Source organism: Mustelus asterias, chromosome 10 (genome assembly GCF_964213995.1).
Source record: "Mustelus asterias chromosome 10, sMusAst1.hap1.1, whole genome shotgun sequence".
In the NCBI taxonomy this organism is placed as follows: domain Eukaryota; kingdom Metazoa; phylum Chordata; class Chondrichthyes; order Carcharhiniformes; family Triakidae; genus Mustelus; species Mustelus asterias.
This window is the reverse complement of record NC_135810.1, coordinates 60,001,414-60,026,876: the sequence shown is the minus strand read 5'-3', so window position 1 is coordinate 60,026,876 and position 25,463 is coordinate 60,001,414. Positions and strand designations below refer to the sequence as shown.

At 41.7% G+C, this 25,463-nt stretch overlaps 1 protein-coding gene across 1 annotated transcript; it reads left to right on the top strand.

Annotated features, from left to right (window-relative positions):
- Nucleotides 1-12: 12 nt before the first annotated feature.
- Nucleotides 13-16,499, top strand: ankrd49 (ankyrin repeat domain 49). Its single transcript, XM_078221794.1, has 3 exons — nt 13-70; nt 6,873-7,198; nt 12,724-16,499. Exons 2-3 carry the CDS (start codon nt 6,878-6,880, stop codon nt 13,183-13,185), a joined length of 783 nt encoding a protein of 260 aa, XP_078077920.1. The 5' UTR covers nt 13-70; nt 6,873-6,877; the 3' UTR covers nt 13,186-16,499.
- Nucleotides 16,500-25,463: the final 8,964 nt, after the last annotated feature.

The window sequence follows — 25,463 nt, the reverse complement described above, 5'->3', positions numbered from 1 at the left end:
TCATCCGGAGAGGGAGTTTGACCGTTCGATTTAGCCCGGAAGCAGTTGTTGAGCGACGGAGACAGGAAGTGTGAGTACTGGGTGGAGGGAGGATTTCAGTCTGTTTGTTTACCCACGGATTTTTAGCTGTTATTATGGCCGCAATTATTCCACATCCCTCGAGTGCTTTACTGGGCCCACTGCAGTTAAAGGTCAAATAAATAAAAGCAAAACGCTGCAGATGCTGGAATCTGAAACAAAAACAGAAAACGCTGGAAAATCTCAACAGATGTGACAGAATCTGTGGAGAGAGAACAGAACCACATTTCCAGTCTGGATGGCTCTTTGACAGGGGTTATCCACACTCGTGTGTGCATATAGTCCAGATTGGACAAGGACGGCAGGTTTCCTTCCTTACAAGATTTTAGGGAATCAGTTGACGTTTTTACAAAGTTATGACAATTTCGTGTCCATTGATAACCAGCTGCTTATTTCCAAATTTAAAAAAATCGTTTCAACATACCATGGTGGAGTTATCAGTCCATCACCCTAATCCCTATGCTACTGTACCGCTGTCATGCTCTTTGTCCTACTCAAAATGGGAGTGATCCAAAGTGACACCCAATCCAAGACCTTTAGAAACAGATGGAATTGTGCACCTTATGTTAGTGTTTACTGGATCAATAAACAGACCATTTGTTCCTTCATTAGAGGATTGGTTGCTATTTTATCTTGATCGTTCCTAGCATCTGACTTGAATCATGGCCTCAACAATCTACACAAGGGAGAGCAATGAAAGCCTCTGGTGGAGGCAGCCACACACGCTTAAGGGATTAGGATGGTTAAAGACACCGGTTTTAACATTTAAACGTGCAGTGGAATAAGGCAATGGGAGTTTTAGAGAATAAGGCTGAAGTGACTGGAGATCCTGCTACTAATGATGGAGGTGGAGGGAAGAAATAAGCTGCAAGGAGGGCAGAATGTACATATGGGGATGTATGTTTGAAGCAAGTTGCAGAAGTTGGAGAGAGACATCAATAAGGATAAAATGTGATCCCTTTGGAGAACAGGAACCAGATTGTGATGGTATGGATGATTGGATTTTATGGAGGGATTTTAAAGAAAGCAGTGGAGTTTGTAGAACAGTTTTGTTCTGGGTAAAATGCTTGTTGTGATGTACCAATTTTTACAATAGCCAAAAACTTTGATCAATTGGAGGAAATTCTGCCATAGCCATGGGAAGTGTGAAGGGACAATTTAGTGGGTATAGGAATCTTAAAATTAGCGCTTTGAAAATCTTTTAAAACCAGTATATTCAACAACTTTTTGGTTGTCGCCTAACCCTTCCACAGAGATTTGAAATTACATTTCTCCACTGTTCAGCACATTGATATATTTTTCCACATTAAAATTGTGATACATGAATACAAGATATTTCTACTGTTGTATCCGATGCAAAGATTGAAGTTGGAAACTGTTAAATCCAGCTAGGTTTATAATGCCTAAATCTAGAATAGGGACAGGTGAGGGAAAGATGAATCGACTGTCTCTATTGTGTTTGTAAAGTTGCTTACTGCAAAGTCACCAATCTGCCTGCATTTCTGAGATTGTTACATCTATCTCCAAATGGGCAATGCATCAACACTGAAGGTTTTGTTTAAGACTACCAAGTGCTGAAAGTGATAACATCATACAAAAGGATAGAATATAAGGAAAGGAAACACATCATAAGGAAGAGGATAGTGAACTAATGTTTTATACCAATATTGAAAGAGAAGTTGCATTGATGGAAAAAGTGAATCAATTGCTTTTATGTCACGCTGATGGGAAGGGAAGCAGTTTAACAATCCATATTAATGTCTTGCCTCAGCAATTCTTGCTTTCAAAGAGATGGAAGAAATACACTTGCTAAAGACATGTGTAACTGGTCCATGTGATAGGGGAAGGCAATTGTTACCTCCTTAGGTTATGCTATTGCATAAGTAGATATGGGGCAGTATGCATCATCACATCCACAAAAGTAAGATACTCAGACCACTGAGTGACTGACATCACTGACTGTGAGAAGGTATCTATGGCAGTCCTGAATTCATAATTAGCATTATAAAGGGAACTCGGAAGAGGAATTAGAGGTGTGGTAATTGCTGAGAACAGCCAAGTCAAGGGTATAATTTTTTTTTGGATGAGGCAATGATTGTGGTTTTGAAAAAAATAATAAGACAGTGCTCAAACAAAGAGGGCCATTTACAATAATAGCAAGCCCTCAGGCCAATTGAGTGGTTAAGAGTAAGATGGGAAGGAATCCAATGAGTCGGTGCTTGCGCAAGAGGTGAACTTGAGAGGGAAGAAAAGTTGCAAAATAGCATGAGTTAGATGGGAGAGAGCTTGGAGTCTGTTGACCAGAAGCTGAGGCAATTGGGCAGAAGTTCTCAATTTTTGATTAAAATAAATCCCTGATCATATTTCAATCCCTGTTTTATTTGCTTAGTTCCTACCTCTTCTCCATCAAATCAAAGATGTGCAGGTTCGGTGGATTGGCCATGGTAAATTAGATACAAACTTTGTATCTATATATGCCCTGTTTGTGAACAGAATCCCACTCACCTGATGAAGGGGCAGTGCTCCGAAAGCTTGTGGCTTGTGCTACCAAATAAACCTGTTGGACTTTAACCTGGTGTTGTGAGACTTCTTACTGTGCTTACCCCAGTCCAATGCTGGCATCTCCACATCTAAGATACTGTTGTCAGAGAGTCGGTGCAGACTCAATGGGCCAAAAGGCATCCTTCTGCACTGTAGAGATGCTATGAAACATGAGGATTTGATGTTGCCTAGCAAGCAGTTGACCTAATTATTCTCTGGCAAATCTGCGCAAGTAATACCCTGCTTACCTCTCTAACAACCAAATCCTGTTCTCAACAATCAGCCACCTTGTTTCAACTCCATACTACCTCAGTCACTTCCTCCTTACCTCTGATGCTATGTCCACTGTTACTCATGTCTAACCTACGTTTCCCTTTGAAACATACCCAACTCCAGACTCACTTGACCATAGTATCTGAAATCTCTGTGGCTTATGCTCTATCCTCAATATTGTGATTAGCCTGGTCAACATTACCAAACCAAATCTTTGATTGTGGTTATTACTTGACTTTTCTTTGGGATTTGACATGCTTACCCAGTCCAATCGCCACCTCCATCTCTGCTCCTTTATTCCCTCTCCAGAACCACTTCAGTTAATCCTGACAAAGGGAGCAAATCTTTCACTAAAGGGTTCTCATTTAGCACGGACATCTCAAGGTTCCCATCCTTTTCTTCCTCATCTACATGTTGCTTTATAAACAGTATTGGTTGTCATATGAACTATTAGCAGATTTCTTACTGGTTATCATCGCAACAAAAGTCCAATGACAGCTCCATTCATGATTTATGCACAAGTCCTTGTTATAAAACAAGTTTTATTGCATTGTTTGAGTATTTTTTGCGTTTTTTTAGCTTAAATGACATACAAATAATACAGCTTGGCTTCTAGGTTCTGATTATCTCTGAGAACCGAAAGAGCTACGTGAGTCCTGGCGCAACCAGCTCCAGCCCACTAGACCCACCATGTCACTGTGTAGCTCTGGATTAATAACACTTTGTCTTAAAGGGGATGTGGTTTTATTCTTATACTATAATACAACTTTCGCCTTGTAAAACACAGGTGTGATTACATAGTTTGTATGTCATTTAGTTGAAGCCATGGTTTTAAGACTTTACTCAACTTGGTGGCACAGTGGTTAGCACTGCTGTCTCATAGCGCCAGCAGTTCCACTCCCGTCTTGGGTCACTGTTTGTGTGGAGTCTGTACGTTCTCCCCATGTCTGTGTGGGTTTCCTCCGGGTGCTCCGGTTTCCTCCCAGAGTCCAAAAGACCTGCTGGTTAGGTGCATTGGCCGTGCTAAATTCTCCCTCAGGGTACCCGAACAGGCGCCGGAGTGTGGCGACTAGGGGATTTTCATAGTAACTTCATTAGTGTTAATGTAAACCTACTTGTGATAGTAATAAATAAATTTGTAATCTTTTCAGCCTTTACCTTTTTGCTACAAATGTTGTGCTTATCCCATTCCCAAAAACTTGATGCTTTCAATCCCTGTTCAATGTTTGCCAAATTGTCAGTTGTTCATATATAAAGACAAGTCACTGTCTGTGTGGAGTTTGCACATTCTCCTCGTGTCTGCGTGGGTTTCCTCCGGGTGCTCCGGTTTCCTCCCACAGTCCAAAGATGTGTGGGTTAGGTTGATTGGCCAGGTTAAAAAATTGTCCCTTAGAGTCCTGCGATGTGTAGGTTAGAGGGATTAGCGGGTAAAATATGTGGGGGTAGGGCCTGGGTGGGATTGTGGTCGGTGCAGACTCGATGGGCCGAATGGCCTCCTTCTGCACTGTAGGGTTTCTATGATTTCTATGATGAAGATTAAAATTTCTGCTTTTTGCACACTGAAAATGGTAAAATAAAAGAATATTGAGATAGAATGGCTTTTTAAATTGTATTAAAACATTCAAACATCAGATTAAATATGTGTTTTTGAACAATCAACTCAAATTTTCCATCGACATCTCGAATCTACAGCCATTTCTACCATGTAAAATTGTTTAAATGATTTTTGGATGAACTAGAGCCTCCTTTGATTGAGCATTTGATAGATTGCTGCCATCTTATTTAGCTCCTGCCAAAGCTTTTTCCTTCATCTTGATTCCATTGCCCTGTACAGATGCTTGCTACTGCACAAGCCATGTTGTCACTTTCAATTGTGATAGACTCCATGTTCAACCTATTGCCAAGACTAATTACTTCCACTACTGCAATAAAACTGCCTTCTATCCTATCACTGACATCCCCGTTCATGTTTTTAGTACCAGCAGACTGAACTGTTCACACAGTATAATTGTGAACAGTATACCCATCCTCCCTTTTTCTGTCTAGTTCAGCTTTCCTTGGAGAATTGGTGTAGATTTTTCTCTGCTTCTCCTCCTTTGGTTGTACTCCTTTCTCTTGTAGCTCAGGTGGGAAGTGCAACATATTTCCTGTTTTCAAATAATTCACTAACCCATTTTTACTTATCATTTTATGTTCTATGCATTAATCCCACACAGTACAGAATTACAGCAAAAGGAAAATTATCCTTTCCTGATTTACAGGCATTAAACACCTTGGGCCATAATTTGCTGTAGAAGTGAATCTGACAGTGGGAAAAACTTCCTGCTTGTAAAAAGATCTAGAACAGATTTAAAGTGATTTTGCAAAAGAAGCAAATGCAATGTGAGAAAAATTTATTCTCACAGCTAGTGCTTTGGGTCTGGAATGCACTACCTGATTCAATTGAGGTATTGAAGAGGGCATTAGATGATTTTTTAAATAGAAGCAATGTGCAGGATTAAGGGGACAAGGCAGAAGAATGGCATTGTCATAATGCTCATTTGGAGAGCTGGGCAGCCAAGATGGGGCGAATGGCTGCCTTCTGTAACAATTCTGTGATTCTGTCCATTGCTTTTGTTGGACTCTTGCATGTTTATGTTTTTTAAAAATTTTAAATAACAATGCTTCAGTGCACACTGATAATAGTGACGGTAACAGGTGAAGGATTGTGAAAATAATAAGACTGAAGTGTAAATTAGAAATGGGTGAATTCAACATCAAATCAGGTACAGAAAGAAAGAGAGAAATATTGGATTAATATGAGAGGGAGAGAGAAACAGAAAGGAAGCTTTTAAAAATCTTCCATTATTTTAAAAATCCTCAACAAAGCCCAGAATGGAAAAGACTCCATACTTATAATAATTTTCAGTGCCAAAGAAGTTGATTGGTAGTGATTTAACAATCATCACATCATTAAAAGGGTACTTCAACTGAAGAGGATAATACTTAACTTCATGTGGCAGCATTAATTCGTATCTAGGTACTAGTATAGCAACTTCCTCCCTTTCAATTCATTTGAATGGAATGCAGAGAGCAGGTGTATTTTTTACGAAGCTAATGGACCAAAGCAGGAGCTTTTGGATATCTTCCCATTCCCTGATGTTTCTGTAGCAGTCATACAAATAACCTCACGGTTATTTAAAAAGCAAACCATTTCAATCACCAGCCATCCTTCCAAATTATACTGTCCCACTTATTTTTGATTATTTCTGTTCTTTATTGACTAATTACACTGCTCTTGTTTTTATATAATTCTAAATATTTCTGTACCTTGTGCATTGTTCCCCTCTAACCTCTTGCAGCTGAATTTTGAGTCTGATCTGTCATTTTTAATGCTTTAATTCTAATTAGTGTTTGTCTTCATTGCCTCTAACCTAAAATCTCCACTTCTGAATTAGTGTCGGATTGACACCAACATATATGTTGTTTTTTATTTGCCAATAATAACAGTTTGCATTTATGAATATCCTTTTAAAAGTAAAGAAATGGCATGAGACAGTTCACAAATAGTTATAAGGAAATGGTTTTGGAGATTGTATTAACTGTGGATTTTAATGCATAATAGATCTTGGTCATATTGCTGAATGTAACCAAGTTGAACGATCTTTACTGATCCTGGAACAGGGTTCATAGAAATCATAGAAACCCTACAGTGCAGGAAGAGGCCATTCGGCCCATCGAGTCTGCACCGACCACAATCCCACCCACCCCTACATATTTTACCCGCTAATCCCTCTAACCTACACATCTCAGGACACTAAGGGGCAATTTTAACATGGCCAATCAACCTAACCCGCACATCTTCAGGAGAAGAGAATGGGGTGAATTTCTACCCTGCACACTCTCTGATGGATTTGTTAATGAGAAATCATCTTTTAAGCTAATAATATTGTCAAGCTAATTGACCATCATTTAATTAGGATAATGATGCTGTATTTCAGAGAAGATGATGAATGGACAAGAGAAAAATAATGCCAAAGCAAAAGAGCTATTTGTTGCAAAGCCTTCAGGAGAAAATCAAACACCTGGAGAAAACAAGAATCTGGAATTCAACACTGAGGGGATGGAAAGTTTTCCAGACTACAATCAACTGGATTTGTTAGAGACACATGGGCATCTGATACCCATGGGAACACATAGCATGTGGCCAGGAGAGTCAGATGAGGAAGACGAAGAGATTGAAAGTGATTCTGATTTTAAAAAGAAAGAGTTGGAGTTGGAAAATGACCCGGCAAGTCTATTACTCTGGGCATCTGAGAAAAACCAGGTAGGTCCGATATATGACTACGGGAGATTTTTTTTTACCACAAAAGCAGTTGGGTTTTGGTCTATTGGCGGTTAAAGTCTTCTCAGATTTCCAACCCGCCCACTCCTGGCTTTAATTGCGACAGGAAGGTCCAAGATGGGTGGGCACTTTAAATAGTTAGCTGTAGCTGCAGGCTTCATTCTGACTGATGTATAAATGGCCAGACTTCCAGAGCCTAAGTGAGAGCCTTTACACCTCTAACTACTGGATATAGCGTGTCTGCTTAGGGAACAGCTGCATTTGTCCCATTTCCAGCCCCCAGCATGGAATTACAAAATACACTATTTTCGACCTGAAGTGTTCAGTGGATGATTTAATTCTGCCTCCTCCTGAATCCCCAACATCACAGGAGTTAATGTGCAGTCAATTCCATATGACTTGAGCACACAATCTTCCCTTGACATTCCACGACATTGTCATCAGTGAATCTGCCACCATCAACGTCCTGGGAGTGCTATTAACCAGATATTTAACAGGACTAAACATATTAAATACTGAGGCTGCAAGAACAGCTAAAAGGTTAAATATTAGAAACATAGAAAAACTGCAGCACAATACAGGCCCTTCAGCCCACAAAGTTGTGCCGAACATGTCCCTACCTTAGTGATTACTAGGTTTACCTATAACCCTCTATCTTACTAAGTTCCATGTACTAATGTAAAAGTCTCTTAAAAGACCCTATCAAATCCGCCTCCACCACCGTTGCTGGCAGCCCATTCCACGCACCCACCACCCTCTGAGTGAAAAACTTACCCCTGACATCTCCTCTGTACCTACTCCCCAACACCTTAAACCTGTGTCCTCTTGTGGCAACCATTTCAGCCCTAGGAAAAAGCCTCTGACTGTCCACTCGATCGATACCTCTCAACATCTTATACACCTCTATCAGGTCACCCCTCATCCTTCGTCTCTCCAAGGAGAAAAGGCCGAGCTCACTCAACCTATCCTCATAAGGCATGCCCCCCCAACCCAGGCAACATCCTTGTAAATCTCCTCTGCATCCTTTCTACGGCTTCCACATCCTTCCTGTAATAAGGCGACCAGAACTGAGCACAGTACTCCAAGTGGGGTCTGACCAGGGTCCTATATAGCTGCAACATTATCTCACGAGTCCTAAACTCAATTCCTCGATTGATGAAGGCCAGTACACCATACGCCTTCTTAACCACAGCCTCAACCTGCACAGCAGCTTTGAGCGTCCTATGAACTCAGACCCCAACATCCTTCTGATCTTCCACTCTGCCAAGAGTCCTACCATTAATATTATATTCCGTCGTCCTATTTGACCTGCCAAAGTGAACCACCTCACACTTATCTGGGTTAAACTCCATCTGCCACTTCTCCGCAGTCTTGCATCCTATCAATGTCTCGCTGCAACTTCTGACATCCCTCCACACTATCCACAACACCTCCAATCTTTGTGTCATCAGCAAACTTACCAACCCATCCCTCCACTTCCTCATCCAGGTCATTTATAAAAATCACAAAGAGTAAGGGTCCCAGAACAGATCCCTGGGGCACTCCACTGGTGACCGACCTCCATTCAGAATATGACACATCTATAACCACTCTTTGCCTTCTGTGGGCAAGCTTGTTCTGGATCCACAAAGCAATGTCCCCTTGGATCCCATGCCCCCTCACTTTCTCAATAAGCCTTGCATGGGGCACCTTATCAAATGCCTTGCTGAAGTCCATATATACTACATCTACTGCTCTTCCTTCATCAATGTATTTAGTCACATCCTCAAAAAATTCAACCAGGCTCATAAAGCATGATCTGCCTTTGACAAAGCCATGCTGACTATTCTTAATCATATTATACCTCTCCAAATGTTCATAAATCCTGCCTCTCAGGATCTTCTCCATCAACTTACCAACCACTGAGGTTAGACTCACTGGCTATAATTTCCAGGGCTATCTCTACTCCCTTTCTTGAATAAAGGAACAACATCTGCAATCCTCCAATCCTCCGGAACCTCTCCCGTCTCCACTGATGATGCAAAGATCATCGCCAGAGGCTCAGCAATCTCCTCCCTCGCCTCCCACAGTAGCCTGGGGTACATCTCATCCAGTTCCAGCGACTTATCTAACTTGATGCTTTTCAAAAGCTCCAACACATCCTCTTTCTTAATATCTACATGCTCAAGCTTTTCAGTCCGCTGCAAGTCTGCTCTACAACCACCAAGATCCTTTTCCATAGTGAATACTGAAGTAAAGTATTCATCAAGTACCTCTGCTATTTCTTCAGGTTCCATACAAACTTTCCCACCGTCACACTTGATAGGTCCTATTCTTTCGCGTCTTATCCTCTTGCTCTTCACATACTTGTAGAATGCCTTGGGGTTTTCCTTAATCCTGCCTGCCAAGGCCTTCTGGCTCTCCTAATTTCCTTCTTAAGATCCTTCCTATTAGCTGTATACCCTTCTAGATCTCTAACATTACCTAGCTCCCTGAACCTCTTGTAAACTTTTCTTTTCTTCTTGACTAGATATTCTGTGGTGAGTGGTACACTGCCTGCTCCTCTAAACTTTTACATCATCCACAAGGCTAGGATGTGATGGAATACACTCCACTTTTCTGGATGAGTGCAGTTCCAATAACGCTCAAGAAGCTCAACATCATTCGGAACAAAGTAGCCCACTTGGATCAGCACCCCATCCACCACCTTAAACATTTACTCCCTATGGCCACCACGGCACCATTACTGCCCTGTGAAACCATCTACAAGATGGGTTTTATTTTTCTCATTGAACAGCACTGCTACTATTTTATGGTACTTAAAATGACATTTTAATTCCAAAACAAAATCTTTAAGCAGTTTTACAGGTCCTTAATCGGTCTCTGGGTAAATACACCATGTAGAATAATGGTCAGTTACAGTGTACAGAGTAGGAATGTTCTAGGTTCTAACTAATCAAGGCTGATTTACTTAAGGCCAGACATTGCTGCAGCAGGGCATCTAACTGTGTCTACCATTAGTTGATTTGCCCCTTTACCCTTCAACTCAAAAAGAATTTGCCCACTAAGTTTCTGAAAATGAGAGAGCTCAAAGTGGCTGTGAGGTAAAGGGGGGCATCTGAGTGAATAGGATAACCAACGAGGTATCTCCTTAACAATGATGAACAAGGATGACTACAGGGGGGGGGCAAATTCCATATTTAAACATATAAATAGAAAGAAAGATTGAATTAAATGAGAAAAAAGAAAGAAGTAAAGGATTTTTTAAAAAGTTTAACATTTGATATTCTTTAAATTTCAAAAATACTTCACAACCTGACAAAATGAGACTCTTAATTTTAGTGCAAGGGCAATTGATTGAAATCACTTAGAAACTTTTTGAAACATAACAGCAGAAGAGTGCAGTGCGGACAGCAAGTTGTAGTTATTAGCACCTGCCCCTCATCTGAAAGGACTATGCCATTTATGCTTAAACAACAGTGAGCAACATTAGCCTCATTGTTACTTGGACAAAAAAATCTGGGACATAAGCTCCAACTGGGACACCAGAAAAGTTCAAGAATTTAGGTCAAGAGGGTGGGCCAACATATACTTGGGTTCCCAGTTTTTTTGTTATCTAGTAACCCTTTCCAGGAAACTGTATATGGTGTTATTAAGGATCAGGTTTAGCCACAGGGAATTGCCCTTCCAACATTCACTGCGGAAGAATTTATATGGCGTTCTCCCAATTTCCCACTGTAACTTTTGTGGAGGATCAGTAGCAACTCTGGTAAAATTCCTACTGAAACTTCAGACAAATACCTTGTCTCAGAAGGCATCACTGTGCTGTGAGCATCTATGGACATGCAACAAATTTCAAAATTGTTCCTCTTAGTGTTATATCCATATAATTTATACAAATAGAACATGAGATCTTCATGCAAATTCTTGGGGCACATCGTCATAGACAACTCACTCTGAAATCTGAAAAGTATTGAAGGCATAACTCTCGATTTATTTTTCTACTGTATCTTGTTGCTTTCACGCATTTGTTTTTGATTGCAACAAGGGATTTTAGTAATGATAACTTATAAAGTGTTTCTATAAGAACTAGGAGCAGGAGTAGGCCATCTGGCCCCTCGAGCCTACTCTGCCATTCGATAAGATCATGGCTGATCTTTTTGTGGACTGAGCTCCACTTACCCGCCAACTCACCATAAGCCTTAATTCCTTTACTGTTCAAAAATGTATCTATCCTTGTCTTAAAAACATTCAATGCGATAGCCTCAGCTGCTTCACTGGGCAAGGAATTCCACCATTCACAACCCTTTGTGTGAAGAAGTTCCTCCTCAACTCAGTCCTAAATCTGCTTCCCCTTATTTTGAGACCATGCCCCCTAGTTCTAGTTTCACCTGCCAGTGGAAACAACTTCCCTGCTTCTATCTTAAATATTCCCTTCGTAATCATATATGTTTCTATAAGATCTCCCCTCATTCTTCTGAATTCCAATGAGTATAGCCCCAGTCTACTCAGTCTCTCCTCATAAGCCAATCCTCTCAACTCCAGAATCCACCGAGTGAATCTCCTCTGCACCCCCTCCAGTGCCAGTATATCCCTTCTCAAGTAAGGAGACCAAAACTATACATAGTACTCCAGGTGTGGCCTCACCAGCACTTTATACAGTTGCAACATAACCTCGCTGTTTTTAAACTCCATCCCTCTAGTAATAAAGGACAAAATTCCATTTGCCGCCTTAATTACCTGCTAAACCTGCAAACCAATTCCTTGTGATTCTTGCACAAGGACACCCAGGTCCCTCTGCACAGCAGCGTGCTGCAATTGTTTACCATTTAAATAATAGTCCATTTTGCTGTTATTGCTACCAAAATAGATGACCTCACATTTACCAACATTGTATTCCATCTGCCAGACCCTTGCCCACTCACTTAGACTATCTATATCCCTTTGCAGACTTTCAGCATCCTCTGCACACTTCGCTCTGCCACTCATCTTCGTGTCATCTGCGAATTTTGACACATTACACTTGGTCCCTAACTCCAAATCATCTATGTAAATCGTAAACAATTTCAAGAAGCAAGTTTAAAAGACTAAGGGCGGCACAGTGCTGTTGCCCTTACTGTTGCTCATTGAACACAGCACTGTTGCCTCACAGCGCCAAGGACCGGGCTCAATTCCTGGCTTGGGTCACTGTGTGGAGTTTGCACTTTCTCCCCATGTCTGCGTGGATTTCCTCTGGGTGCTCCGGTTTCCTCCCACAGTCCAAAGATGGGCAGGTTAGGTGAATTGGCCATGCTAAATTCTCCCTCAGTGTACCCAAACAGATGCCGGAGTATGGCGACTAGGGGATTTTCACAGTAACTTTATTGCAGTGTGAATGTAAGCCTAGTTGTGACTGATAAATAAACTTAACTTGTCAATAGCTGTGAATGTTCCTATTTTCCATGATATGCAAGTGGAAAGAATAGGCAAGAAATAAGCCATCGCCCAAGTGCAACAGCAAATATTAAAATGATTTTGTTTTCTTGTAGGTTTCAATAGTAAGCAGACTTCTCTCTGAAAATCCAAATCTGGTTAATGTTAAAGACGATGACAACTACACACCGCTTCATAGGGCTGCCTACAGTGATCATATGGAGGTTGTTCGTGAGCTGATAGCTCATGGAGCAGATGTGCATGCTCGTACTATAGATGGTTGGACACCTTTGCACAGTGCTTGTAAATGGAACAATGCAGAAATAGCTTCATTTCTTTTGCAGCATGAAGCAGACATCAATGCCCAGACCAATGGTTTGCAGACAGCATTGCATCTTGCTTCAGGAAGTAAAGGCACAAAGGAAACCATTGAATTGTTGTTAATGAATCGCTACATCAATTCAGATCTAAAAAACAACTTGGGTGAGACAGCATATGATGTTGCTTGGAGGACAAACATTTACTACTATCTCTTTGAAATTACAGAAAAGTGCACAAATTCTGTACCTGAGCCATAATGATATAGTTGGTGTCGCCCTATCGTTCATTGTACAGTCATGGAACCATTCACCTAAACATCAAAACTTATAGCCATTTATTAATAGCTGGGAAACAGATTTGATTTAAAAATTTAAAAACATCCTGAAGCTTAAAGAAGCAGAATATTTGCATTGATGTTTATTAGTACTAAAGCAGACAATTCTTCAATTTACACAAATGTTAGGTTAAAACCTTTTCTTAAATATCTGTGGGAGAATACAAATATCCTTTCTTGTTTCCATTTTTTATTATGATGGGTTGAGGAAACTTCAACTAATTGTTTTCTAATAAGACATTAAACTGAGGCCCTGTTTGTTCCCTCGGGTGGACAGTAAAGATCCCATTAGCATTATTCTGAAGGTGAGCAGTCAGCGTCCTGGCCAATATTTATCTCTGAATCTACAACTCAAAACCAGGTTATCTGGTTATTATCACAGTGTATACAGCAAGCTTCTATAAATAGCAAATTGGAAGTTGCATATCCTTCATTACAAAAGTGACTATATTTAAAGTACTTTATTAGCTGTAAAGCATTTTGAGACATTATGTGGTCACGGAAGATACTTTATAAATGCAGGATTTTAAAAAAAAATTTCCAATCTTATTCCAATTCCCAGGGCTAAAGAGAGAGAGAGAGACTGTCCAAGTTGCTGGTTTGGGAAGCAGGACACACACACACAGGTGCTCTTTAGAAGTCGAGTTTGACATGCATTATCAATCACAATCTCCGAGCCAATGGAATATTTTTGAATATAGTCATGCGTAGTGCAGGGAATTATATTGAATGCTAACAGATGCCATAATTCAGATAGTCGTAAATCTCTGTCATCTTTGATCAGGAAAGCTGTTTCAAAATTAGGCCATTTTTAAAAATTCATTTAACCAAGTTTGTTTGAAAAAATGAACATGAATATAATGTATATTTTATGAAAAACTGTAAAGTAACATTGTCACTAGATACAAGAAGGTGAATAACAAGGTTTCGTGAATAAAATGATAACGCGTCTTCCCCTATCAACATTCTGTTTATTAAAAAATGCAGCTGAAGACTCAAGTGTCTCTGAAAAATAAAACTAAGTTAGCTCCTGGGTCTTGATTTGAGGATTTTTTTTGTGCTAAAATATTTACAGCAGCAGTGCCAGACCCAAAGTAGCACATCATTTTCCAGCTAGCATATGTGGAAATCTTTCCGAACATCAGCTTCTCGTCAGCCTTCTTCACTGCAACCAATAAATTTCCATTCTATCAAAAACACCTCTCCATTCAGAGCATATATTTGCGTGAATAATCTATTTAAGTTTCCCACTTGTTCCCATTTCACCATTCATTCTCTCTAACTACTTAAATTATCTACAAAAAAACGTTAAAAATTAGCTAAAGCAGCATACTACTTTATGATTTTTTATTAGTGCACATAGCAGTGGACTAGACATGTCCAAACAGGATCAAATATAATGGATATAAATAAGTGTTTTGCATTGATAAACTCATAACCATATCTATTATACTGCAGTTTATCTACTTTAACATTTCATATCTGTCCCAATCTCTATTAATAGAGCTTCAGCAGATTTTCCATATTATTGAGACAACTGCCCACAGATACTGAAGCTTAATTCATCCAGTCAGCACGAGAGCACCTGTAGTTTATTGGGAACCTGACACTTGTCCACAAGAAAATCCTTCTTCGTTATCAATTACACCACCAGGAAACTGCTCATCAGACATCTTCCCGCCTGCCACTCTTCTGTCAAACACTATTTGTAAACCACTATTTGTAAATTTACAAACTGCTCTATTTCACTCTGAATAAGTTTGTAGCATTTTTGCAATTTTCACTTTGAGTTTGGCAGTCTAGTGATGTAATGGATTAAGTTCTCAATGACCACACACCAGTCTGTTTGCACACTGCTAGAACAAGATAGCTTGGGGAGAGCTTCAATTTCAGACTAAGTCCTGTAAATGCATTATTAATGAGTGATTTGCACATCAAAGTGCTGCTTGGAAAATAATGCAGAAGTATTAAACTACTGGTGATTTTATGAAATATATATGATACATCATACGCTTCTCTGCCATACACTACATCACAATGGTATTTCGCTGTCCAAAGGGAGTATATTCCTAATTGTTTTAAGTGCAAAGCAGAAGGTCTGCACTGTACTTCATGGTAACAATTAAAGTAATGTAAATTTTGTCATAAGGTTAAAGTTGCAAAAACTTATGCCTTCAGCCAGATGTTTGGGGAAGAGAGGAGAGTAGAGACATGTCAGTGGAAAGGGAGGACAGCTAGTAAGATGTTGGCGAAGATCGACAGAAATGTGATCGACATTTTGGGAGTAGAAGGAACATGTCGAGAAGGGAGGAGCATAGGGGAGTATGTCAAGGGAAGGGACAAGAGTGGGACAAGAGGGTGAGGGACATACTGGGGAATTGATGAGAGAGTGGACATGGGGAACGCCAATAGCACCATGATCCATCCACAACCTCCATGATTGGAAGTAAGTAGCCTTCATTGCCTGCAAAGTCACCCACGTACCCAGCAAAATACAGCAGTATGATATCAACTGAAGGCTGAGGTCCAGTGATGCATTCGTGACATGGAGAACAATGGTGACAGATGCCCTCTCCACTAAGGCTGGATAGCACATCAAATTCAACACTGATGTGGCATTGGAGGCTCAGAGGGCTCTGGTGACTGGACCGGTGAGTGGTGTCATGTAATACCTTCCTGCAAGGATCTGTCATTGTGGTGGTATGCTGCACCCTCCATAGGGAAGGGAGTCAGCCATCCAAATCCACAGCAATGTGGCTGGCTCAGAAATAGCCTATCAAGCCACTCAGTGGATACCCACATCCAATGAATAAAATGTACAGACAGATAGGAAGGTAGTCAGAGAAGCAAAGACTTAATGACTGACTGGGCAGCAACTTGACTTGCCCAAAATAACTGGTCTGCTTAATATGGCAGTGTTGTAATTGATGCCAATTGCCCACCCAGGAGAAAATTGAAATGATTGTTTAATGATTACGGTCAGGATACCTTACTCTGTGTTGCAATGCTGAGGGATTTAGTAAATAATATTGAGCAGACTTTGCTTATCAACACTGGTGAAAATGTGCTAGATACCTTTCCACCGATAAACTGTAAAAGAACATAATCCTCCCAAAATGTTTCTCCTACTTAATATAGACTGCAGTGGATCAGTCAAATTGATGAATAAGATGACACATTTTTTCAGCTCCAAAATACATGTTTGGGCTTATACTTGGCAAATAAATTGATAACCACAACCCCCCTCCTTCCACCCAATTTTTCAACTAATGAATGAGTGTTTAGGGCTTATTCGTATTAAGAGTCAGCCTCAATTTTCAGCTCAGAAATACAGGTTGGGTTATAGTTGCCTCATAAATCAGTGCCTGGGATTAAGCAACAATAAGGACCAAGAAAATGTGTGGGAGTTTAAGACACACCCACACAGCAGACTGCATATGGCAACTGACGAACCAAAATGGGTTCTCCTGCAAAAAAAAGTGAAGTAAGAAGCTGTGTTTAAGCTAAAAGTCGTAACATTTTCTAACTCATCAAATAACTGCTGTAGCAAGGGAATTCGGTGTTGGTGAAATGTTGATGCGAGAATGGAGGAAGAATTTTGTCCTCAAGAAAATGCCCAGGACCAAATTTATCATGAAAACAGGGACCAACCATTGACCTGACCTTGAGAAGAATGTATCAGAATGGGTCTTCAAAAACACTGGTTCACAGTTTTGACTCTGCATCAAAATCAACCACTGTTTTTGAAATTATTTTTGAAAGGGCAATGTGCATGTCACAATCTACGGTCTTATTCTCATCAGAGTTCTGAACTTTTAAAAAAATGTGAGAATTAGTTATTGTAAAGTTATAACTGAGGATTAATGGGAAAATTGAGAATATACATTCTTTTTTAATAAGTAATAATTGTGAACTATAGTTTTACCTTTCTAACTCTTCAGATTAACCAAATATAATAATATTTAACATCAACAAGTGAATAGAACTGATTAGAAAAGTTCAGTATTTAAGTGTTTTGAACATCAGCTGCTTAACATGCCTTGATGACTCAGGATGTGGAGTTGCCGGCATTTGACTGGGGTAGGCACAGTAAATAGTCTCACAACACCAGGTTAAAGTCCAACAGGTTTATTTGGTAGCACAGCTTTCGGAGTGCTGCTCCTTCATCAGGTGAATGCAGGATTTGTTTCACAAACAGGGCATATATAGACACAAACTCAATTACAAGATAATGGTTGGAACATGAATCTTAACAGGTAATCAAGTCTTTACAGGTGCAGACAATGCGAGTGGAGAGAGGGTTAAGCACAGGTTAAAGAGGTGTGAATTGTCTCCAGCCAGGACGGTTAATGAGATTTTGCAAGCCCAGGCATGTTGTGGGGATTACAGATAGTGTGACATGAACTCAAGATCCCGGTTGAGGCTGTCCTCATGTGGAACTTGGCTATCAGTTTCTGCTCAGTAATTCTGCATTGTCGTGTGTCTTGAAGGCCGCCTTGGAGAACGCTTACCTGAAGATCAGAGGCTGAATGCCCTTGACTGCTGAAGTGTTCCCCGACAGGAAGGGAACACTCCTGCCTGGTGATTGTCGAGCAGTGTCCATTCATCCGTTGTTGTAGCGTCTGCATGGTGTCACCAATGTACCATGCCTTGGGACATCCTTTCCTGCAGCGTATCCGGTAGACAACATTGGCTGACTTGCAAGAGTATGTACTGTGTACCTGGTGGATGGTGTTCTCACGTGAGATAATGGCATCCATGTCGATGATCTAGCACGTCTTGTAGAGGTTGCTGTGGCAGGGTTGTGTAGTGTCATGGTCACTGTTCTCCTGAAGGCTGAGTAGTTTGCTGCATACAATAGTCTGTTTGAGGTTGCGCGGTTGTTTGAAGGCAAGTAGTGGGGGTGTGGGGATGGCCTTGGCGAGATGTTCGTCTTCATTGATGACATGTTGAAGGCTCCAGAGAAGATGTCGTAGCTTCTCCGCTCTGGGGAAGTACTGGACGACGAAGGGTACTCTGTCTGCTGTATCCCGTGTTTTTCTTCTGAGGAGGTTGGTGCGGTTTTTCAATGTGGTGCGTCGGAACTGTCGATCGATGAGTCGAGCGCCATATCCTGTTCTTACAAGGGTGTTTTCCAGCGTCTGTAGGTATCTGTTGCGATCCTCCTCATCTGAGCAGATCTTGTGCATCCGGAGGGCTTGTCCATAGGGATGGCTTCTTTAACGTGTTTAGGGTGGAAGCTGGAGAAGTGGAGCATCGTGAAGTTATCCGTGGGCTTGTGGTACAATGAAGTGCTGAGGTGACCGTCCTTGATGGAGATGCTTGTGTCCAAGAATGCAACCGATTCTGGAGGGTAGTCCATGGTGAGTCTGATGGTGGGATGGAACTTGTTGATGTCATCATATAGTTGTTTCAGTGATTGTTCGCCATGAGTCCAAAGGAAGAAAATGTCATAGAATCATAGAATAGAATCATAGAATCCCTACAGTACAGAAAGAGGCCATTCGGCCCACCCAGGCCCTACCCCCATATCCCTACACATTTACCCACTAATCCCTCTAACCTACGTATCTCAGGACACTAAGGGCAATTTTAGCATGGCCAATCAACCTAACCTGCACATCTTTGGACTGTGGGAGGAAACCGGAGCACCCGGAGGAAACCCACGCAGACACGAGGAGAATGTGCAAACTCCACACAGACAGTGGCCCAAGCCGGGAATCGAATGCAGGTCCCTGGAGCTGTGAAGCAGCAGTGCTAACCACTGTGCTACCGTGCCGTGTCATCAATGTATCTCGTGTATCGCGTCAGTTGAAGGTCCTGTGCGGTGAAGAAGTCTTGTTCGAACCTGTGCATAAAGATGTTGGCATATTGAGGTGTGAATTTGGTCCCCATGACTGTTCCATGTGTCTGGATGAAGAACTGGTTGTTGAAGGTGAAGACATTGTGGCCCAGGATGAAGCGGATGAGTTATAGAATTGCGTCTGGAGATTGACAGTTGTCGGCATTGAGTTGAAGCAGTTGCAGCAATGCCGTCGTTGTGGGGGATGCTGGTATAGAGTGCCGAGACATCCATTGTGATTAGGAGTGTTTCTGGTTCAACTGCTCCATGTGTGCTGAGTTTCTGTAAGAAGTCTGTAGTGTCACGACAGAAGCTGGGGGTATTTTGTACGGTGGGTTTCACGATGCCCTCGACGTAACCCTTCCTGACGGGGGACACTTCAGCAGTCAAGGGCATTCAGCCTCTGATCTTCAGGAAAGCGTTTTCAAAGTGGCCTTCAAGACACACGACAATGCAGAATCGCTGAGCAGAGACTGATAGCCAAGTTTCGCACACATGAGGACGGCCTCAACCGGAATCTTGGGTTCATGTCACACTATCTGTAAACCCCACGAGTTGCCTGAGCTTGCAAAATCTCACTAACTGTCCTGGCTGGAGACAATACACATCTCTTTAACCCTGTGCTTAACCCTCTCTCCACTCACATTGTCTGTACCTTTAAGACTTGATTACCTGTAAAGACTCGCATTCCAACCATTATCTTGTAAATTGAGTTTGTGTCTATATGTGCCCTGTTTGTGAACACAACGGATGAATGGAGACCGCTCGACAATCACCAGGAGGAGTGTTCCCTTCCTGTCGGGGAACACTTCAGCAGTCAAGGGCATTCAGCCTCTGATCTTTAACCTGTGCTTAACCCTCTCTCCACTCGCATTGTCTGCACCTGTAAAGACTTGATTACCTGCTAAGACTCAGATTCCAACCATTATCTTGTAATTGAGTTTGTGTCTATATATGCCCTATATAAGTTCCAGGGAAAAAAGTCCCAGCCCTGTTTGTGAAACAAATCCTGCACTCACCTGATGAAGGAGCAGCGATCTGAAAGCTCATGCTGCCAAATAAACCTGTTGGACTTTAACCTGGTGTTGATGACTCAGGTATATTATTCCTAACTGAGGTTCTGTTTTAATCGATAACAATTTACTAAAAAACCTAAGCACTTAAGTGCACCAAAGCATTTTAAATAATTAATAGTGAGAGGAAAATATATATTGAGCCATGATGGACCATTTAAAAGAGCTGAATGCTTGTTTCTCTTAAACCTTTGATCAGTTTTAATAAGGTATTCAAAGGAGGCGATGGAGTCAGAAAGTTTCTTAGAGAGAGTGCAAGGCAGCAGAGTGTAGATGGCTGAAAGCTCTAGCACCTAGAATGTACATGAGGTAAGAGTCAGAAAACAGGAGAAAGAATAAGTCTGGAGCTGGATCCAGAAGTCACCTTAAACCTATGCCCTCTAATTTTAGACTCCCCTACCTTTGGGAAAAGATGTTGACTCTCTACCTCATCTATGCCCCTCTTATTCTATAGACTTCTAAAAAATCACCCCTTAGCCTCCTGTGTTCCAGGGAAAAAAGTCCCAGTCTATCCAGCCTCTCCTTATAACTCAAACCATCAAGTCCTGCTAGCCTTCTAGTAAATCTTTTCTGCACTCTTTCTAGTTTAATAATATCCTTTCTATAATAGAGTGACCAGAACTATGCACAATATTCAAGTGTGGACTTACCAATGTCATGTACAACTTCAACAAGACATCCCAATTCCTGTATTCAATGTTCTGACCAATGAAACCAAGCATGCTAAATGCCTTCTTCACCACCCTGTCCACCTGTGACTTATTCCCCTCGATCCCTTGTTCTATAACTCTCCCCCATGCCTTACCATTAACTGAGTAAGTCCTGCCCTGGTTTGATCTACCAAAATGCATCACCTCACATTTATTTAAATTAAACTCCACCTGCCATTCATCAGCCCACTGGCCCAATTGATCAAGATCCTATTGCAATCCTAGATAATCTTTCTCACTGTCCACTGTGCCACCAATCTTGGTGTCATCTGCAACCTTACTAATCATGCCTCCTAAATCCTCATCCAAATCATTAAAAAAATGACAAATATCAATGGTGGTCAGTTTAGCCTTGACATGGAGGTGAAGGAGGTTAATGAGTTTCCATCCAGACTGTATTTAACCCTGACACAGTAAGAGTTTTAACAACACCAGGTTAAAGTCCAACAGGTTTATTTGGTAGCAAATGCCATTAGCTTTCGGAGCGCTGCTCCTTCCAACGCCGGCATCTCCACATCATGACTACCATCGACACCGCAAACTGCCGGTTCCAAGTGGGAAGGAGCCGCGCTCTGAAAGCTAATGGCATTTGCTACCAAATAAACCTGTTGGACTTTAACCTGGTGTTGTTAAAACTCTTACTGCGTTTACTCCAGTCCAACGCCGGCATCTCCACATTTTAACCCTGACACCAGACAGAGGTTGATCTTTGAGGTGAATAGCCACTGTCAGGTAGATTATAAATAGTGTGGGGCTATAACATAGCCTTGCTTGACACCAGTCTGGATTTTGAAGGTGTCTTTTTCAGATCTCCCACTCAGGACAGTTGCAGTTATAGCACCATGAACCAATAGCAGAAATGTGATGATGTTTCTTGCACATCCAGACCATTGGAATCACAGAGCCCTGTGATTTATTGAGTCAAATCTTTTGGTCAGGTTCTTGGTGTTGTTTTTGACATTTGTCTTAAATTTGCCTGGAACCTGGGTTCAATTCCCAGCTTGGGTCACTGTCTGTGTGGAGTTTGCACATTCTCCTCGTGTCTGCGTGGGTTTCCTCCGGGTGCTCCAGTTTCCTCCCACAGTCCAAAGATGTGCGGGTTAGGTTGATTGGCCATGCTAAAATTGCCCTTAGTGTCCTGAGATGCGTAGGTTGGAGGGATTAGTGGGTAAATATGAAGGAATATGGGGGTAGGGCCTGGGTGGGATTGTGGTCGGTGCAGACTTGATGGGCCGAATGGTCTCTTTCTGTACTGTAGGGATTCTATGAAATTCTATGAAAAAAAGTTACATCAGAGGGGCAGGACCGGTCATATTGAAATTCTTAGTTATGTTTTAGCCACATATACCACTTTTATGTGCCCATGGTAAATGTACTTTCTTTTAACTTAACTGATAGTACTCTTCAAATGAAATGATCATCAAAATCAAAGGAAAGCTAAATAAACAGGGTAAAACGTAAATTGAATAAAGAAGACAGGATTGACTTCTAAGCTTTACTTCTATCCTGTCTTCATTTGAATTATGGAACTTAATATTTCATTTTTCTAATACTTTGAAGCTGAATACTTTAATAACTTATTTAAGATTCAATTATCATAGAATCCTACAGTGAAGAAGGAGGCCATTTGGCCCATCGGGTCTGCACTGACCACAATCCCACCCCGACCCGATTCCCATCACCCCATGTATTTACCCTAGCTCGTCCTTCTGACACTAAGGGGCAATTTAGCATAGCCAATCCACCTAACCCGTACATCTTTGGACTGTGGGAGGAAACCTACGCAGACACGGGGAGAATGTGCAAAATCCACACAGACTGTGACCTAAGTCGGGAATTGAAACTGGGTCCCTGGCGCTGTGAGGCAGCAGAGCTAACCACTGTGCCATCGTGCCGCCCTCACTCTAAAATGTGTATGTATTTGAAAAATTCTGAAATTTATTATAGAACTTGATTATTGCAGCTTAGAGACAGGAATGCACCTATATACCTCTTTTAAGAAGAAAAAGGTGATTTTCTTTTCACTGTAGTTAATGACCAGTTAACAAGAGTGCAAGAATCTGCAAATTTAAAATGTACTGTATAGTAGTTATCAGAGCAAAAGAACATGCTTTTCCTTTCCTTAATGTTCCATCCCATCAGGTAAATGAATAACTTCCTTATCTGTTAGATGGAATTTGGCCATTGTAGTTCAATTATTGTGTTACCATAGGACATGTTAAAATTAATCGTACCTTGTATAGCAATAATAGACATAAAAATACTGTCTTGTACTTTGGATATTAAAAGTTCAATGCTTGATAGCTAAAGCCAAGTATTCAGCACGGGCAATAAGCAACATGGATAACAAAGACTGATCTACTGTTTGAAACTGAATATGAAGGTTGTAAGGTAGCTACACACCAACCAACCTCAGGAGTTGGCCAGATTGATTGAGTCACACTGAGTGTGGTTAAGCATATCCTTTTACCCTTGACATTGACTGCAGCCAGACTTCCTCTCCTTGGCTACAGAACAGAACAATCAGCAGAGGAATTCATGAGGCCTGGTGGCAAAGCACAGATGTGGCAAATCCCCTTTGACATCTATGGAGAAATGCATGCCTCTCAAGGTCCAGCAATGTACCAATGTTCCAGTATTATTTTTAAGTTTGCAAACAATAATTAACTATTTCAACTCTTTTAAGTACTTGCAATTGCTTTGTTAAGTTTGCTTTAAAGTGTTTCAGGTAGGACATACTGGCACTGGAGCGGGTCCAGCGGAGATTCACACGGATGATCCCAGGAATGGTAGGCCTGACATACGATGAACGTCTGAGGATCGTGGGATTATATTCATTGGAGTTTAGGAGGTTGAGGGGAGATCTGATAGAAACTTACAAGATAATGAACGGCTTAGATAGGATGGACGTAGGGAAGTTGTTTCCATTAACAGGGGAGACTAGGACGCGGGGGCACAGCCTTAGAATAAAAGGGAGTCACTTTAGAACAGAGATGAGGAGAAATTTCTTCAGCCAGAGAGTGGTGGGTCTGTGGAATTCATTGCCACAGAGGGCTGTGGAGGCCGAGACGTTGAGCGTCTTCAAGACAGAAATTGATAAATTCTTGATTTCTCGAGGAATTAAGGGCTATGGGGAGAGAGCGGGTAAATGGAGTTGAAATCAACCATGATTGAATGGTGGAGTGGACTCGATGGGCCGAATGGCCTTACTTCCGCTCCTATGTCTTATGGTCTTATGGTCTTAGGTACTTACAGGCACTCACCATCACTTTCAGATGTTTACAAGTGCTTTCCTTTATCAACTTCTAATCCTATCCCTTTGCCCATCCCTCTCACACCTTCCCTGCTACCAGAACATCTCCCCACCCCAACCCACCCCAGATCTGCTCCCCCCCAACCCCTGGTACCACCAGCAACCCCTCCACCCTCCCGCCCTTGACCTCTCCCAGCATCTCACAGTCTTTCTCACAACTATCTCCCCACCCACCACCCTATTCTCCAACCCTGGAAAGATTGAGGCACAGGGAGTATAGGTAGGAGGGGTGAGAAGAGCAGGAGAGAGGCAAGCTGCAGGGTTGGGTGGAGCAGCCCTAAATAAATCAGCATAAATGCATGCAAGTATCAGGCAAACAATCCAAGCTTACACATTGACAGGTTCAAGGAGGACCATCAGTGCCGGGTCCACAGTGCCGCCATTTCAGACACACTGTAAGTTCTATGTTCCAGCAAATCCCTCTAACTTGCAGTGCCATTGGGGCTCTCTGAGTAGCAGCAAACATCACATTATTCTTCAACATTGTGTATTCAACTTGTTACTGGGCATTGTATACAGTATTATGTAGAACAGGTAGAACCTGATCAAAAATAATTGGTTTTGCCTTGGTCATGGTGTGTTTTACTACTGAGAAATGCAGTGGCCCTTCTCATGAAGTTAAATAAGTTTATCTAAATTTACTACACTTTACAGAATTACCACCGTGATGTTGGCATCAATCTGATCCACACCAACCATCTAGCCAACTGAACCAACCAGCCCCCCCAAGGCATTTGAGTTGCTGTGGCAACATTCATTTTTACATACATCCAGAGCTATGAATAGTGATGGCAGGGGTTCCAATTTTCTTTCCATCACATGGTTGACCCAGATTCACTCCCACTCCCACTGCCTGACATCGGCATATGTTGGACAAATTAGCTCAACCTGTTTGGCTGTATTGTAAATGCACCTTCCTTGGTCAGTGGCATGTTATAATCTAATGCAATCATAGAATCCCTGCAGTGCAGAAGGAGGCCATTTGGCCCATTGAGTCTACACCGATAACAATCCCACCAAGGCCCTATCCCCATAATCCCACATATGTACCCCACTAATCCCTCTAACCTATACATCCCAGGACACGAAGGGGCAATTTAGCATGGCCAATGCACCTAACCTGCATATCTTTGGACTGTGGGAGAAAACCTGAGCACCCAGAGGAAACCCACGCAGACGTGGGGAGAATGTGCAAACTCCACACAGTCAGTGACCCAAGATGGGAATCGAACCCAGGTTCCTGGAGCTGTGGGGCAGCAGTGC